The 17,655-nt window shown below is 35.5% G+C and overlaps 1 protein-coding gene across 1 annotated transcript; it reads right to left on the bottom strand.

Moving 5' to 3' along the window:
* On the bottom strand, window positions 3,647-14,714 carry LOC109838013. Its single transcript, XM_020406423.1, has 6 exons — window positions 14,558-14,714; window positions 14,317-14,406; window positions 10,167-10,395; window positions 5,245-5,321; window positions 4,051-4,170; window positions 3,647-3,928 (listed from the first exon to the last, which is right to left on the bottom strand). Exons 1-6 carry the CDS (start codon window positions 14,627-14,629, stop codon window positions 3,767-3,769), a joined length of 750 nt encoding a protein of 249 aa, XP_020262012.1. The 5' UTR covers window positions 14,630-14,714; the 3' UTR covers window positions 3,647-3,766.

Below are 17,655 nucleotides of genomic sequence, written 5' to 3' on the forward strand. Positions count from 1 at the left end.
CCGGGCCGAACGGTCACTTTCGTGACCGTTTTGGTCGGGCCGGGCCGGTCTGGCCCGGCCCGGCCCGGGTCAAATCCTTGGCCGGGCCGACGGTCACAAAAGTGACCGTTAGGCCCGGGCCGGACGGTCACCTTCGTGACCGTTTTGGCCGGGGCCAAAACTGGCCTAACGGTCAGATTTGGCCTTTTGACCGTTTTGCCCCTTAAAACGGTAAAAAAACGGCTATTTTTCGAGGGTTTTTTGGTCATTTACCTAGGGGGCTGCTTCTATAAATAGAGGTGGGTTTCAATTCATTTCCTCACAACAAAACTCATCTATTTATCTCTCTACTACTCTCTTATACAATCTTATACTATCTCATACTAATATACTATCCTATAATCTTTTGTATTTTCTAATACTTCCAACAAATGGCTTCTGAGTCTGATTATGAAGAGCAACATGCAACTCCTACCGATCCAGAGATGAGTCCTCCTACAACAACTCCTCATCCTACCGGTGTTAATCCTGAATCTGGTGGCGACGAATCTACGACACCAAGAGCTCCAAAAAGGCCGAGGTCTGATGTATGGAATTTTTTTGAGAAGATAGACGTCACCAAGGATGAACACGGTAGGATCATCTCTCAGAATGCGAAATGTGCGTTGTGCGGCCAGATATTCAAAGCTCATCATAAGAGCGGCACCAACCATCTCAAACGGCATATTGAAAAACACAACAAAGGCCAAAATCTACAAGGTGATATCCGGCAGTCTATGCTTTCCCAATCATCCTCTTCAGGTACCCTCGGCAGTTGGAATTATGACGCTGCCCGAGCCCGGAAATGCGTAATCAGGTTTATTGTTCTTAAAAACCTTCCTTTTAAATTAGTAGAAGATGATGAATTTGAAGATTTGTTTAGAGATGGTTTTTATCCTGCATTTACAAAATTTTCTCGTCAAACCTGTCAACGTGATATTTTAAAATATTATGTTGAGGAACAGGGAAAAATAATTTCTTATTTTAAAAATTTAAACTGCAAATTTTCTTTAACTTCTGATATTTGGTCATCTAGAGTGCAAACTGGTTATTTATGTATAACAGCACACTGGATTGATGAAAGTTGGAAAATGTTTAAAAGAGTTGTTTCTTTTATTGCAATTGAAGAGTCACACACTGGTATTAATGTTGCAAATTTAATTGTTGAAGAACTTACGAAACTAGAAATTGATCAAAGAATATTTACTCTTTCACTAGATAATGCAAGTAATAATAATGTAGCTGTTGATTTTCTGAAAATAACTTTGTCATTGCCATGTCATGGTGAGCTTTTTCATGTTAGATGTATCTGTCATATTTTAAATTTAATTGTTCAAAGTGCATTTTCTGAAATTAAACCCATGATAGAAAAAGTTAGAACAGTTACTAATATGCATAATGCTTCTGAAATGAGAATTAAAAGATGGAAACAATGTTGTAAAAGAAAAAATTATAAGCCTAGACTAATTCCAAAAGATGTTGACCATAGGTGGAATTCCACCTATGCAATGTTATCTGTAGCAATAGAATATAAAGAAATTATAAATGATTTTATAAATTTTTATGCTTCTAGTTCTAGCTCTGGTAGTGCTTATGGAATAACTGAAGATGAATGGACAGTTATATGTAAATTAAATGAGATGTTACAAGTTTTTTATGATGCTACTATGTTATTATCTGGTTGTTATTATCCAACTATTACTTTAGCTGCTTTACAAATTTTAAATATTCAAAAATTTTTTGCAAAATATCGTATGGATGATACTTTTGGAAATATAATTTTTCAAATGGAGAGTAAATTTAATAAGTATTTTAGGCCTATTCCTCATATTTTTGGTATTGGTGTTCTTATTGATCCATGCTTGAAGGAAATTGGCCTTCGAAGTTTGTTACAATCATTGTATGGTGGACAGATTATAGACTTAGATGATGGATCCACCCTTACTGCTACTACTCATTATGTAGCTATTAGAAATTATTTTCAAACCTTATATGATGAGTATGCAGCTAGATATGGTGTAGCTACACAACAGTCTTCAGCTTCGGCACCTTCAGCTTCGAGCACAGGTCGAGGTAAAAGTGTAAGTTTTGATAGGTATGCAATGGTAGCTGAACTAACTGGTGGATCTGGAACTTCATCAGGATTAGAGGTTTCTGAAATAGACGAATATTTATCTGCTTCCTTAGTTAAATGTCAAGGAAATGCTTTAGATATTTTGCAATGGTGGAAAGTATATGGATCAGTTTCATATCCTATACTTTCCACCATGGTTCGTGACTTACTATCAGTGCAGGTTTCGACTGTAGCCTCGGAATCCGCTTTCAGCACAGCAGGACGTTTGATCGACGACCACAGGACATGCTTAGATCCGTATACTGTACAAGCGGTGATGTGCTTACAGGATTGGTGGAGATACGAGAAGCGAACACAAGGCATCGAACGGATTGCTATGATTGAAGATAAATTTGAAGAGTTGGGACTAGCAGATAGATATAATGATTAGATAATATTCATAAAATTGTAATTTTTATTTCTTAGCTTTAAATTTGAATTAAATTATTTCGAAAAAAGTTGCAAATGATAGTGATATGGGTGAGTAGGTGCCAACCTAGTTGGGATGTACTCATCTATTGTGATGCGACGAATTTCGAAATAAATTTATACTTGTAAAGGATTTGTAAAGGATTTACCGATTATTAATAAAGAAGTTATTTTTATCATTTTTTGTACTTGTAATTTATGTCATTTCATTTCAAGTTATTAATTAAATTTATGACATTTTTTATAATAATTTATGATTTATGGTTTTGTTAAAATTTTAAAAAAATAAAAAAAAACAAAAAAAAATTTCTTAAAAAAAATCAAACCGGGCCGGCCCGGTGTCCGGCCCGCTCAGGCCCCGGCCTGGGCCCGAGCCCGGCCCGGACCACCCGGGCTCGGGTCCGGGCTTGGGTTTTGCCCGGCCCGGGCCCGGTTTCCCGGGCCAGGCCGGGCCGGCCCGGCCCGGATGGACAGCCCTACCGAGAACCTTAGACTTAGGATTTTTTTATAAAATTCGTTGCATCTAGAAAATGATTGATTCTTTAAAAAAAGCATTTAAACATAAAACACTTATATTATCACCCGCATTTCCTATTCAAGCATCTACCAATTTAAATATCTTGGACAAAAAAACTGCTCTACACTATTCAAAACCCAATCTATCCACATCCAAAAGTCATCAAACTACTTCGAAAAAAATTGACTTGAAAGCGTATTATTTTCTTTGTTTTTGATGGATTTTTATTGAATTGTTCGCTTTCTAGAAAATTTCTTTGATATCTTCAAAGTCAACATGATAAATTCAAAATTTTAAAGGCTCAAAGAATTCATCCAGGACATGTCAAACCTAATTTTGAATCACAATTCTGCTTTTTGGCTCACGTCCTCCCCAGCTCGCGCCCAACTCGCAGAGAGCGGAACAGGGGGGATGGGGCCCAGCTATAGGCCCCACCCCCCTTTCCGCTCTCTGCGAGTTGGGCACGAGCTAGGAAGGGCGCGAGCCAAAAAGTATTTTCGTTTTTATATTAAGTTTACACTTGTTTTGTTTAATGGTCAAATTGTCTGACGGTCAAATTTCATTCACAGTGAAGTAAAATTGAAACTTATAATGTAAAGGACATGTTATGCGCCCCTTTGTGCACTCCCGATACATAATTTTTCATCCACAATTTCAAGGGAAATTCTTGTTCCTCCATAAATTACAAGTTATATGACAATTTCAAAAGTGTCACATATTTTGCACTGGATGTACAATGCAGTAAGATCAAACACTGTCTCCATACAAAACTTTGGCATCACCTTGCACCCTCTTTCAAGATGTTCGACATGCACTTCACCTAGACGGTCTCTCAGAAAATCCAAGTTCACCTGATGAACATGAGATGGAAATTACATAACCAAAGGTTTTATTTCTTGTTATGCATAAATATTCTTCTCAAGATGCTCATGTAGTAAAAATGAACGGAAAATTGCAGAATTTGACGTTAAACCTTATCATTTTCAAGGTCCAGCCGCAGATTACAACTAGTACAATAAATGAAATGATAGGCCTCTCGTAGCTCCCCTTGTTTGCAAATGGGACACCATACTTTGTCATTCTTGCTGATGACCTATCATCCAAATTAGTTAAACAATAGTGCTGTTCAGATTGAACTTGGAAGAAAAAGTAGTAACATTAGAAAGTGGAAACTGTCTCGAAAACAAGAGTTCAAGCATTATAACAAAAGACGGGGATGTAGTGAAATGATATATTGTGTGTAAAATCTTCTTTTCCCATGTTTAGTTAATGAAAAGAAAAGGTAAGAGGATAGGGAGCCAGAACACGGGCTGAGGTGAAAGGGAGCCAGAACATGGGGCATATTTTTATTCCAGGTGATCAAAACTTCTCATAACTTAAGAAAAGGACGGCTCTTTTTTCTCCTCGTATTCTCTCTTTACCCCTTTCAACGCACCCAAGGATAAAATTCCTTATCAGTAAATAAGGTAATCTTAAGGTGCTTTAGTATTTTAGATTATTCAAATTAGTTCGAATCCACGAATGTAAATAGCTTTTGTAGCTGAAAATACAGAATAATTTGCACGTACATCTTACCCGTTGCATTTATTGCCTACTAGAATCGCAATACAAATACAAAAACTTTAATAGTTGTAAAGCACCAAACTACATGAAGTGATTCTCAGAACATGTGAATTATTATTGTTTACTAGACAAATATTTTAGACTGAGAACAGAAACCCATATGCATGCAGGCTACTTGAAGCAGAATGCAACCTACTGGCTGTAGAATCCTACAACAACTCTCACCTCAATAAACTTTAACATGCATGATTGAGAAAGACTAACAGGGACTTTAGTTGGTAATGATGACTAGTTCCAAGCCTTACGCAAGGAAAGACCAAAATAGAATGAAAATACATTGAAGACTACAACGATATCAATGCAATAAAGGCAAAGCATGGAGTGGTTGGAAATCATTAAAGATCTAGTGTTCCTTCTTTCTAAGTTCAGTAAAGTTGAAGAAAAAGCAAATATTGGTGACTTCAGCCTAGACCAAACTGAGTGAGAGCACTGTACCATGCCACATGGACAGTCTCAGCATAAAACAAGCATGAACAATGCCTAAGACATTCATTTATTCTTTCTAGTTGTTAGCTTGAACTAGCTCTCCCTAGATTTTACATACCTGTTTATTGTCAAGTTGGATTTGTTCAAAAACTGCCCGAGCCAAGTAATCTTCTTCCTCCTCATAAGCCTCTAACTCTGCAAAACATTTATATCAGTCCATCATCATGAAGGGCATATTGCGATAAGAACGATAAAGCAATTAATCTCATGTCAACTACTTAAAATTATAAACACTGACAGAACCGTAAAAAAATTATCCACAAGCATCCTATTAACAGCATGTTTGTTTAAGCACTCTGGGAAGAACTATTGTGTCAAGGCCTAATTCACAAATCTTAACGAGTGAACATTCTTTATACATGAATATACCTGTCAAAGTTCTCTCCCGCTACCCCAAAACACTGAATTTGGCCTGAGGTTTGAGGGGTATACATTTATATTCTAGGATCACCCGCAGGTTGAGCCCCAGTTCATGGGCTGAAACCTGGACTCACAGAGCGGTATCTTTTTTCTTAATCCTCTTTAGAAATTTGCGGCCAATGAGATTTGAATCTGGGCCAAGCTGATACCATATCAAATTTCCCTGTCACTACACCACACCAGAACTCCAAAGTTAAGATGAGGGTTGATGGACATACTTTTATACTTTAACAATACCCAAGGCTTGAGGCAAACTATTCTTTATGGTGATGCGACTATAGTTCAAAACCTTATCCTTAATCTGGGTTTTATTACATAGTTTTCCAAGACCTAAAAAACGAAGATACACGTCGATTAGTGGGTCCATGTAATTTCCGCAAGAAGCTGGTAGGATATTCCATAAACATCAAAGTCTTCATAATTCATATAGGAGCTATAATTCCGGAAAATGTCATACTCCTAATTATCATCATCACCAATCAAGTCTCTTTATTATCCAATGCCCACCTATGTACAGGTCTATAATAATTCGGTAACCTTCACAACTGTGAACATGATACCCCTATGTGAGATGTTTGCCGATTTCTTAGGAAAGCAACTATCATAAGTGGGTAAGCTACCACCAAAGAACAGCGTACAAAATTGTCCAAGAATGCCAAAGAGTTGGAGAATGAAAAAGAAACACATGATTTAAGATCAGACGATAATGCAAGCCAACACAAAAAAAACTAAAGATTTAAGAGAAATCCAATGATTGCGGTCAACGCAAGGCACTAGGTAAAGAAAGGTTTCAATTAGGCCATGCTGTTTTACAGTTTTAGGGGACTTTTCGATTCTATAGTGAGTGCCTCACTTCCTTCTCTGGTTAAAGAAGACTGTGGCATAAGGGGTCCTCAAATAGGAGATTCAGGATCACACAGGCATAGTATTATACACCTTCAAACTACAGATAGTTTGTACTCCTTTCCCCAAAAGGACACTATAGTTTTAAATGAGAGAACAAGCATAAAGGTGAATGTCAATTGAAATTTTGACCACATGTCTTAGAACTAGCAGTTTATACGTTTCTGCGTAGCTCATTTCATATGTTTTTCAATGTGATCATTCTCATAAGTTTTTTGACTTAATCAAATATGCCGCTTGCCATCCCCTCCGTAAGAATCATAAATGACAATATTTTATACGAAATGATACCATTCATCATTTCAAATGATGCAAAGTTTCAGACTTCGGAAGATGTTCTAAATTAACTGGCCCTTAGGTTACTTTTGTCTACTTCTATTCTATTTTTCTCTTACTTGCTAAATCAACTATGAGAAGATTACAACATAATAGAAGCAACATCTGTGAAACAAGAAGTATGGGAATTTCAGGAACTTTAGCATTAATAAACCAAAATAATCCCCATTTAGTATAAAATATAAAATAAAGTTAGACCAGTCTATTAAATTTGACTCTTCACTATAGCCTTTTCAATTAAAAATGAATTTTTCTACACAAAAACTCCACATTTGAGGAGATTCCACCAAGAATCTGATTTCACGACCAGGGATCAATCCACTAGTGCTTGGTGCCAAAATTCCTACACAGAAAATCTGTGCAAGGAGGAAAACTGGAACACTGAGGTCAGTCTGGTACATGTAAAATCTCCTGAGAATCTGATTCTCAGAAATCAGATTACAGCAAATGTTGCATTATCATGTTTGATGTAATCTGAATATTCAAACCAATGCAAAATAAGGATCACAAGAAAGCAATATTTATCAACATATTATTCATAAATTAACTCCATGTGTGCAAGAACGAGGGCAGTGTTGGTGGCCATTGAGGTAGGAGTGATAATGGCATAAGCGAGTAAAAGTGAGAATAGTAGTGGTGGTAAATAGACAATATGGTGATGAACTGGTGGCATGTCAGGTGCTGGGGATGACATTGAACTATGGTTACAAACTATGGTGGGAGACTGGGAGATGCAGAAATGCACCGGTGATGTTGGTCACAGACTGGAATAGTGGAATATTACCTTCCAGCGAATACTAATGTCAGACATGGGAATCCGTAGGAATCTCTGATTCCCAAGTGAATTTGCCCAATAACATGTACCTGGAAAACAATTTCTGAACTAAATTATCCAGTATAATTCTGGAAATAATTACCAACTAGACAAAATAAACTTATAAAAACTATTAAGCATCAGATAAAGTGATTGATCAGAAAAAAAGGCTAATAAGCATCCTAAAAAAGAAATCTAGTAGTGTTGGCTTGTCAGACTACCAGATATTAGCCCGTACCAAATCAATGCTGTTTTGTAGTAAAAAGGATTCCTTGTTCAGTCAATAGGACAAAAACACCCGAATCTTAAAAGTTTTGCAATGATGTGTACATGTAAGAGGGTCAAAACTACCCAACCAGACTACCTAGCAATTATTAACGGTTATGGGTCAAAATATACAGACAAGAGTCATATGCATACCCCTATAACCCATCGACCTATGACCCGAAGGACTGTAAGCCATCTCATTCCTCTCCATACCCTATCCTCTATTCATACCGTAGTGCAAATTAGATGAGGTCTCTGTAGTTGACGATGACAGCTTTCCTCAGTCAGGCAACTAGTGCCCACAGCTCACCAAAAAATGGCAGAACACATTGACCCTTCGCCTGAAGATTCTCAAGTACTTCACCGGCGAGTGGCGGCGAGCGTGTCAAGTAGCAACTTCCTTTGGGGTCACTTGGGTTTGATTTTGGGTTGTTGCAATAGGGGCGGTGGAGGGGGCAGATCTCCCAGGGAGGAGAGAGATTAAAGGAATATTGGATTAAAGGAATATTGGAATATGTGTAGTACACTCTCTCCCTTGAGATGCTTTACTGTCTTTCTACATGGGAAATGACAAAAGATTCAATGGTAATTTTGCTCCTTGATAGTTATGTGTGTGTGTGTATAAGGTGCAACCGTTACTGTTTTGGAATAGAAGTTTATCACGAGTTGGGTTGGGGTAACCTGTTTAATAAATGGGTTGGACATCCTAACCCTTACCAAACCCATTTATTAACTGGATCAGGTCGTGCCGAACTTACATGCTTCAGGTCAGAATTGACCTGATGGCAAATGAGCCAGCTTGACCTGCTTGCCACCCCTATGAACGTGGTCTCACGTCGTTATTAACAAAATCAGCCAACATATTTTATTACCGACTTAGACATGTTCACCAAAATAATCATGTATTGTCCACAATAAAAGATAAGTGAACTTTGTTCAAAAAGAAGATGATATTTCTATCTTACAACATGACCACCAAATGAATAATAAGTTATTGTGCATGATATTAGTTTCATCCCAGAAAAAAGGAAGCATGCCATGTGTTCAGACCCCAGATCCACATGGCAAGAGTGAAACACGATTCTTGACCAAGACCAGTCCAACAAAGAGGCTCGCAGAGGTCAGCTTTACCACCCCATGTCAGGTCAAGCATCCATCTCAATCCTGAGCCTGACATCATCTTCCCTTGGTGAACTCAAGCTCGAACAAAAACCATGATTCCTACTGTTCTTCACCTCCTACAGGAACGTATACCATGTCCGGCCTACTCACTAGGAGCGGGGAATTCGGCAAGGCAACTGCCCCATATGCCTGTCCTCTCAACTGCCATGCTGCATTATCTCCAATACATGTCTCCTCAAATCAAAGAAGGATTAGTATTAGTAGAGCTTTTTCCTACTACAAGAAGTCGACACATGTGTCCTCCCTCAGCAAACTAGGATATGAACATGTGTGCCTGTGCCTGTCCTTAATCTGACCGTCCAAGTGCCAATATAAAGAAAAAAAAAACCTATGGTAAAAGGGGAGTTAAATTTTCTTAACAGAATGAGACATTTTGAGTTCTCTCTATCAAAATACACCAAAGGGAAATTCTAACTTGGGCATTGGAGGTTCATTCGGAGATCTGTTTCCGACGCCTTCTGACAAGAGCTGCTATCTTGAGCAGGAGGAGAGCCATTCATCTGTCAGTTTCTCCATAGGCCCATTCCCCAGCATCTTGCACATCGGCAGATGACTCAACAAAATTTATACTATGCTTAACAAAAGTAATTACTTGCACCAACAAAGATAACAAGGAATTGAAGAAAACAGATATAATACACAATCAATCTAAAAGGGTGCTCTGAGATAATGAAAAAACAAGCCCTAAAACCATAGCTGAATGAAATAAACAGGGTTGAGCATTAGTATGGTAGGAAATGACGTGAGGTGGGACTTGATGTCTTGCGGTGGAAGGGAAGTAGGAGTAATGCAGTAAAAATTATTTAAAACTTTTATAAGCCAGTCTGCGGTATTCACCATATGGCAAATATTTTGCAGCATGCATTTCCATGCGGTTTATCAAAAAAGGAAAATGAACCAAACTGTGAGGAATGCATCACACAGGACATCATATGTTACTCTACCATAATGTATGTAAAAACTATTTCTTAGGGTTCTCTCTAAAAGAAGGTAGTCTGACTGTAAGAAAAACTTGTCAAATTCCACTAACTATACGATAGATAAGGCCTTCAAATTACCTCTTTTGATCATTTCCTCTCTCAGCTCTTCGTAAAGGAGCCTCTCCATTTCTATTAGGATGTCTTCACTTTCAATTTCTACTGAGTTATCTGCATTAGGACCATCATATTCCCATAAGAAGTCAACATCTTTAGACATTGAAGTTTCTTGGCAGTCTCTAGAAGGTGGCTGCTTAATTTTCTGCAGCTCATCAGATAATATATCTCTGAATGCAGATCCCACAATGACCTAAAAAAAATCCAAACAACGAATGGTAGAATATTATAAGGTAAGGAAACAATAATTGTAAAAATCTGGCTACAAAGGAAACAACTATAAAGACAGATGACAACACATAGAGAACAAACAATGATGCAGTAAAAAATGGAAATAAATTTGGGAACTCTATAATTTGACGAGATAAATTAGAAAGTGAAAGAAAAACAAGCACTTCTGATAACTGAAGAAAGTGTGCTGAATAGCAAATGGAAGGTCAGCCAGTGTCTTAGTACTACCATACTATCATTTTGCCTAATAATTTCAGACTCACACTTCCTGAAAAAGCCAGCATCTAGAGGTAAAGCCATCTAATAACCTTCATGCTTAGCATGAGAAGGAGTATAAGGAAAAAAATAACATAATTCATTTTATTTGAAAAGAAAAGAGACTACGACCTCTGCTAATGAATACCAGTTCCCTCTTATCACTTCTGGGTTTGGTTTCTTAGGACCAATAGCATTTCCAACTAGATTTACAATCTGAGTCAAATGATTTAAATGAAGACCAGATCTATAGGACTTTCCTGACAGCCTTCCTTCAAATTCAAAGTCTGAGGGTCGATCAAAATGATACTGGTTTATTAAAGACTTCTCATTTAAGTGGTATGCCCCTAATCCAAACAAAAGCACATACTCATGTAACAGAAAATTTTATTCACATAACTAAAGTAGTGCAGAATGGAAAGTAAATACTAAATCAGAAGTGTAATGGATGACTATTGATAACATGAACAGAGCTCTAATCTATTCCTCTATAATAATGGGAGGATCCAAGATTCACTATTCATGCTACAGTAAATGTTACAGCAAATTACGGTAGCATTTGTTACTGTAGCATAGACATGAGAATCCAATGTTCGTTATTCATGCCACAATAAATCACTGTAGCACAGATGAGAACTGTAGCATTCGAAAGACATTATTGTAGTATTAGTACTGTAGTATTATCACTGTAGGTCGATACTGTAGCATTAAAAATGTTGCTGTAGCGCTTACAAAAACTGTATTAAATATAGAATTATTGTAGCAAAAATAAAAAATAGAGGTCGTGCTTTGCACGGGGTGCACACTAGTAGTTAACTAAAGCAGGGTTTGGAAGCTAGCAATAACACCAAGAATGAGGACATGGAGCAAAGGAAAATACAAAAAAAAAAGAGAGGTATAACCAGTTTCAGTTAGTCCAATGTAGCACCAGAAAGCATTTTACTTGCTCATGTTCATGGTCCTGGAGAAAGTTTTCAGACTTGCATTACGTCTAAAAACTGCCAAAGCCTGGCAGATTGGTGGCAAGCACCAAGTAGGCACAGGCCTAAGCTACAGAGTAAATTAAGAGATTTCTGTAGAGCAAAATAGCTTTGACTTGCAAATGATGTGGAAAGATCACGAGTATTTGAGGGTGAAATGAGAAAAATGCCAACAAACCATTACAGTCTAAACTGCACTTAATCATTCTATTAAACAGATTAAACACATGGATGATAGAAGGGTGTCCACACAAGGTACGGTCGGGAGGACATAGATCTGGAATACAACAAATTCTTCTATTTCTACAGAACAAATTAAATGGGAGTTGAGCCAAGAATAGTCACTGAAGCAGAGTTCTGGAGGGTTTTTTGATCCAAGGTGAAGTACTATTTTTCTAAAACTAATTAGGATACTTTTAGAAGCCAGATGCAATGTACTTGAAGGCATATAAACAAGATTGTGGGATGCAGACAGCGAAGAGAAGTGGCAAGTGCTGCTTATGCTTTTTAGGGCTTAAGCGGGGAAAGGACAAAGCTAATTTGTTTATTTTTCAATTTTTAAATTGGATAAAATTTCAAAAAATTAAAATAAAAGGAAAATATCATGAAAAGTTTTAGAAATCATAAAACAAGCAAAAACTGGAGGAATTGTTTTTAAACAAATGCATATATGATGTTTATAGTGATCCTAAACTTTAAATAGATGTGTAACAATGCTTAGATTCAATCATGCAATACTAACAAATACTAATGTGATAAACTAACATGTAGTGAACTCTGTACACCAAAAGTCATCAAGTTAATGATTTAACGTAAATTATCAAAGGAAAAGCTTTTGGTGGCTGCTTTTGACGGCCTATGCTATTTCCAAGGTAAGAATTTCATAACTGTAGTTGCAAGGGAATACCTTAGTTTCATACAATCCATCGACTAAAAAATAGTTCATGGGTTACCTCACAGTTTAAAAGACTGCAAACTGACATTACAAGATCTGCAGTTGAAAAGCTACTAATGCGAGGTTTAATCGCAAAGTGCATTGGATGGAAATACAGAAGAGATCTTGGTAATACTCAAGCATAATCAAGAATAACCCTGCTTAACGACCTTAGTAGTTTCCCACACTTAATCAGTTCTCCTTATGTTTGGCCTTTTCCATGACTAATTAATCACGATATCAGTTGATTGACCAAGTAATAATTAGATGCATGAAAATGAACTAAAGTGTTTTCTTAAAAATAGTGTGGTGGTACTCAAGAATACCACTAGCTGCCTCATCAAACTCATTACACAGTAGCTCCATTAATCAAGCAACGAAATCGGGCAGAAATTGGGATTATCAGTATTGAATTATATAAAAACTAGTTCAACTCTGGAACCATCCAACTCATAGCTGCCAATTGACCTTTGCATCTTGCATGTCATACACTAACGAGTGAACTTTCTTCTCATGAAAACTAGGTGAAGGAATAATGAAATTCAACATTGCTCAAAGGGATGAATGATGAAGTACGTAGTTTTAAAGTTATCCACTCAAATTTAAAAGAATTTATTCTCACCCCTTGATCTCCACTCCCCATTATGTGTCGAAGCTTTTCTATTTGAAGGTGGCAAGCCTTACATCTTAGCACCTAGATTTTGTATCCACATTTGTAGTTTTGAGGGAGTTCAAGAGAACTCAAATAAGAAAAGGACTCAAATCTGAGGTGAAACGGAAAAGCTAGCTGTTCTGAGATAATTATTAATGTCTCTACCATAAGCATGCTTAAGACTATAAATGGGAATTCATCAAAGGGGTCATCACATAGTAAGCACAAGCCATCATTCATCTGTCTGCCGTGACAGCACTCCAAGAATTGAAAGAAATCCCAAACAATTTTATCCATATTATTATTGCCACTAGCTTCATATCTACAAAAGATCTAACAGAGAGCAATTAGGTATGCTGTACGCAATAGAATATAAAAAAAAACCAAGTATCCATTGTGCAATAATATTAGGAGCAACATCATCTAATTTGCTCGAGATTGCAAAGCATATTGAAATAAATAGTGATCCCTTCTTTAAAAACCAAACCCATCCTTCACTTTCACTAAAATGTGTGTCTTCTGCTGGAACATCAACAAATAATCAAAGGAATACAAACTTTTCCCCTTTTTCTTTCTTGTGTGAATAAGGACTGGAAACCCTTTTATTGAAAGGGCGATAAACCTCCTTGAAAAATAGGGTAATAATTAAGAAACAACTTTTCACTTTCAATTTATATACACCTTTAAAGTGGGTTTTTGTTGCAATCAACCACCTACAAATCAAAATTTTCACTAAAAACGTAAAATTGCGCTTTAAAAACTCACGTTCAAGGCACAACTCGTTTTCCTAGCGTTCAGGTTTTGTTAGATACAACTCATGTCCCTTGAACTTGAATTTTTAAAGCTTATTTATGTTTTTTTTAGCAAAAATTTGACTAGAAGGTGGTTGATTGCAAACAAAAACCTATTTTTAAAGGTGGTTCATGTATAAATTCAAATTAAAAGGTAGTTTTCGTATAATTACCCTAATTAGCCCTAATTTTAAGGTGATTTTTAGGAAAACCTGCGTATTGAAAATAGGAATTCAAACCTAACAATAAAAAGTTCACTCTAACACCAAACCTTTTTATCAGCAGTCGGTTCGTTTGACCTTATTTTCCACAATAAACGGGCTCTCTCTTCCCTGATTCTTCTCAAGCAATTTTGCCTAAGCTGCAAAAATAACATCAATTAATCTTATATATCCGTAAAAATCAAAAGGATTTGCCATGAGATGCTAAATTACTTCACAAATATTAAATATAAAATAATGAAAAATATAACAGCAATGAAAAATTATAATAACGAACCAAAGATAAAATACCTTGTCTTTCCAAGTCGTGTGATGGGATTTGAGAGACTCTCTCGTGGGTCGATTTCCTTTCTCGGGCACCATCGAACCATAGAAAGAGAGAGAGAGATTAGGGTTTTTCTTCTCCCCGCGCTTTTTTCTCCTTTCCTTCGGTCTTCTGGAAGATTAATTATTATTTTGAGCTTTTTGTTTTTATGTCCATTTATTTACTTACCTTTATCTTTAAACCCAAGTATTATTAGTTGTATTTTTAAACCTAATTTTCTTTTTGTATTTATCTTTAAACCCAATTTCAAAATACAATACTCTCATATGTGGGTCCTCCTATATAATTTTCATAAATACCAATTATAGCATTCCACTTATAACCTTCATGTAAGTGGGTCCCCCTCAAATAAAATAAAGAAAAATGGGGAGAGCCGAGAGAGAGAAGAAAAATTGACGGTAAAATTCCCCCTCCCCTCTCTCTCTCCATCTTCTATCTCTCTCCCCCTCTTCATCTTCCTTTCTCTCACTCCATTAATAGAACTGAACACTCTCTCGTATAACCCATCATTAATTTAATCACTCTCTCCTATAACCCATCAATTAATTCTCACCAACTTACTTAGCATTTGAAGGTATAAATTTGTAATTTACTCAACTACCAAGTTTATAGCATTAATTTCTCATTTTAACCTTGACAATTATTTGATATGTTAGTTAAATGAGTTCATAAAAATTATTAAATTCATTATTTTTGATAAAATGTTAGTTAAATGAGGTTTTGTAATTAATCACCCATTAATTTCACATTATTATTTCACATTAGTTATTTCACTTTATTATTTCACACTAATTTCTCATTATTCTTTATGAATTCATAACAATTAGTTAAATATTAGTTAAATTTGTTATAATTGATGTAATTTTAGTTAAATTTGATCTTAGTGTAGAATGATAACATGTAAGTATAATATGAAATACAAGATTTGTAAGTATAACACGTTAATCTGAAAGTATAACACGTTATACTGTAAGTATAGCACGTTATCATGTAAGTATAGCACGTTAACCTATAAGTATAGCATGTTATGTTGTAAGTATAGTACGTTAACATGTAAGTATAGCACGTTATATTGTAAGTATAACATGTTATCCTGTAAGTATAACACGTTATGGACTTAAATGAGGTTTTGTAATTAACCACCCATTAATTTCACATTATTATTTCACATTAGTTATTTCACTTTATTATTTCACACTAATTTCTCATTATTCTTTATGAATTCATAAATTAGTTAAATATTAGTTAAATTTGTTATAATTGATATAATTTTAGTTAAATTTGATCTTAGTGTAGAATGATAACTTGTAAGTATAGTATGAAATACAAGATTTGTAAGTATAACATGTTAATCTGAAAGTATAACACGTTATACTGTAAGTATAGCATGTTATACTGTAAGTATAGCACGTTATCATGTAAGTATAGCACGTTAACCTATAAGTATAGCATGTTATATTGTAAGTATAGTACGTTAACATGTAAGTATAGCACGTTATATTGTAAGTATAACATGTTATCCTGTAAGTATAGCATGTTATGGAGTAAGTATAGCACGTTATATTGTAAGTATAACACATTATCCTGTAAGTATAACACGTTAACCTGAAAGTATAGCACGTTATATTGTAAGTATAGCACGTTAACCTGAAAGTATAGCACGTTAATCTGTAAGTATAACACGTCAACCTGAAAGTATAGAACGTTAACCTGTAAGTATAGCGTGCTATACTTCCAGGTTAACGTACTATACTTACAATATAACGTGCTATACTTACAGGTTAACGTGCTATACTTTCAGGTTAACATGCTATACTTACAATATAATGTGCTATACTTACAGGTTAACATGCTATACTTACAGATTAACGTGCTATACTTTTAGGTTAACGTGCTATACTTACTCTATAATATGCTATACTTACAGATTAACGTGCTATACTTACAGATTAACGTGCTATACTTTCAGGTTAACGTGTTATACTTACAATATAACGTGTTATACTTGCAGGTTAACGTGCTATACTTACAGATTAACATGCTATACTTACATGTTAACGTGCTATACTTTCAGGTTAACGTGCTATACTTACAGGTTAACATGCTATATTTTCAGGTTAACGTGCTATACTTACAATATAACGTGCTTACTTACAGGTTAACGTGCTATACTTACAGATTAACGTGTTATACTTATAATATAATGTGCTATACTTACTCCTTAACGTGCTATACTTACAATATAACGTGCTATATTTATAATATAACGTGCTATACTTATAATATAACGTGCTATACTTACTCTACAACGTGCTATACTTTCAACGTGCTATACTTACAATATAACGTGCTATACTTACTCCTTAACGTGCTATACTTACAATATAACGTGTTATACTTACTCTATAACGTTCTATACTTAGTCCATAACATGCTATACTTTCAGATTAACGTACTATACTTTCGATATAACGTGTTATACTTACTCTATAACGTGCTATACTTACAGCTTAACGTGCTATACTTACAGCTTAACGTGTTATACTTATAATATAATGTGCTATACTTACAAGTATATTGTGCTATACTAACAATATAACGTACTATATTTATAATATAACGTGTTATACTTACTCCTTAACATGCTATACTCTCAATATAACGTGCTATACTTTCAATATAACGTGTTATACTTACTCCATAACGTACTATACTTTCGATATAACATGCTATACTTTCGATATAACGTTCTATACTTTCGATATAACGTGCTATACTTTCAATATAATGTGCTATACTTTCAGGTTAACGTGTTATACTTTTAGGTTAACGTGCTATACTTACAATATATCGTGCTATACTTACTCTATAACGTGCTATACTTTCAGGTTAACGTACTAAACTTACTCCTTAACGTGTTATACTTACTCTATAACGTGCTATACTTTTAAGTTATCGTGCTATACTTACAATATAACATGCTATACTTACTCTGTAACGTGCTATACTTACAATATAACGTGCTATACTTATAATAGAACGTGCTATACTTTCAGGTTAACGT

This window comes from Asparagus officinalis, chromosome 4 (assembly GCF_001876935.1).
Source record: "Asparagus officinalis chromosome 4, Aspof.V1, whole genome shotgun sequence".
NCBI classification, from domain to species: domain Eukaryota; kingdom Viridiplantae; phylum Streptophyta; class Magnoliopsida; order Asparagales; family Asparagaceae; genus Asparagus; species Asparagus officinalis.

Bases quoted from the DNA above. Each gene is read 5' to 3' on its own strand.
- LOC109838013 (XM_020406423.1), bottom strand. From the start codon at position 14,629: ATGGTGCCCGAGAAAGGAAATCGACCCACGAGAGAGTCTCTCAAATCC. The intron at 14,407-14,557 runs GTATTTTATCTT...TTATTTTTGCAG, and splicing joins ACACGACTTGGAAAGACAAG to CTTAGGCAAAATTGCTTGAG. The intron at 4,171-5,244 runs GTATGTAAAATC...TTTGGATGATAG, and splicing joins TCCAACTTGACAATAAACAG to GTCATCAGCAAGAATGACAA.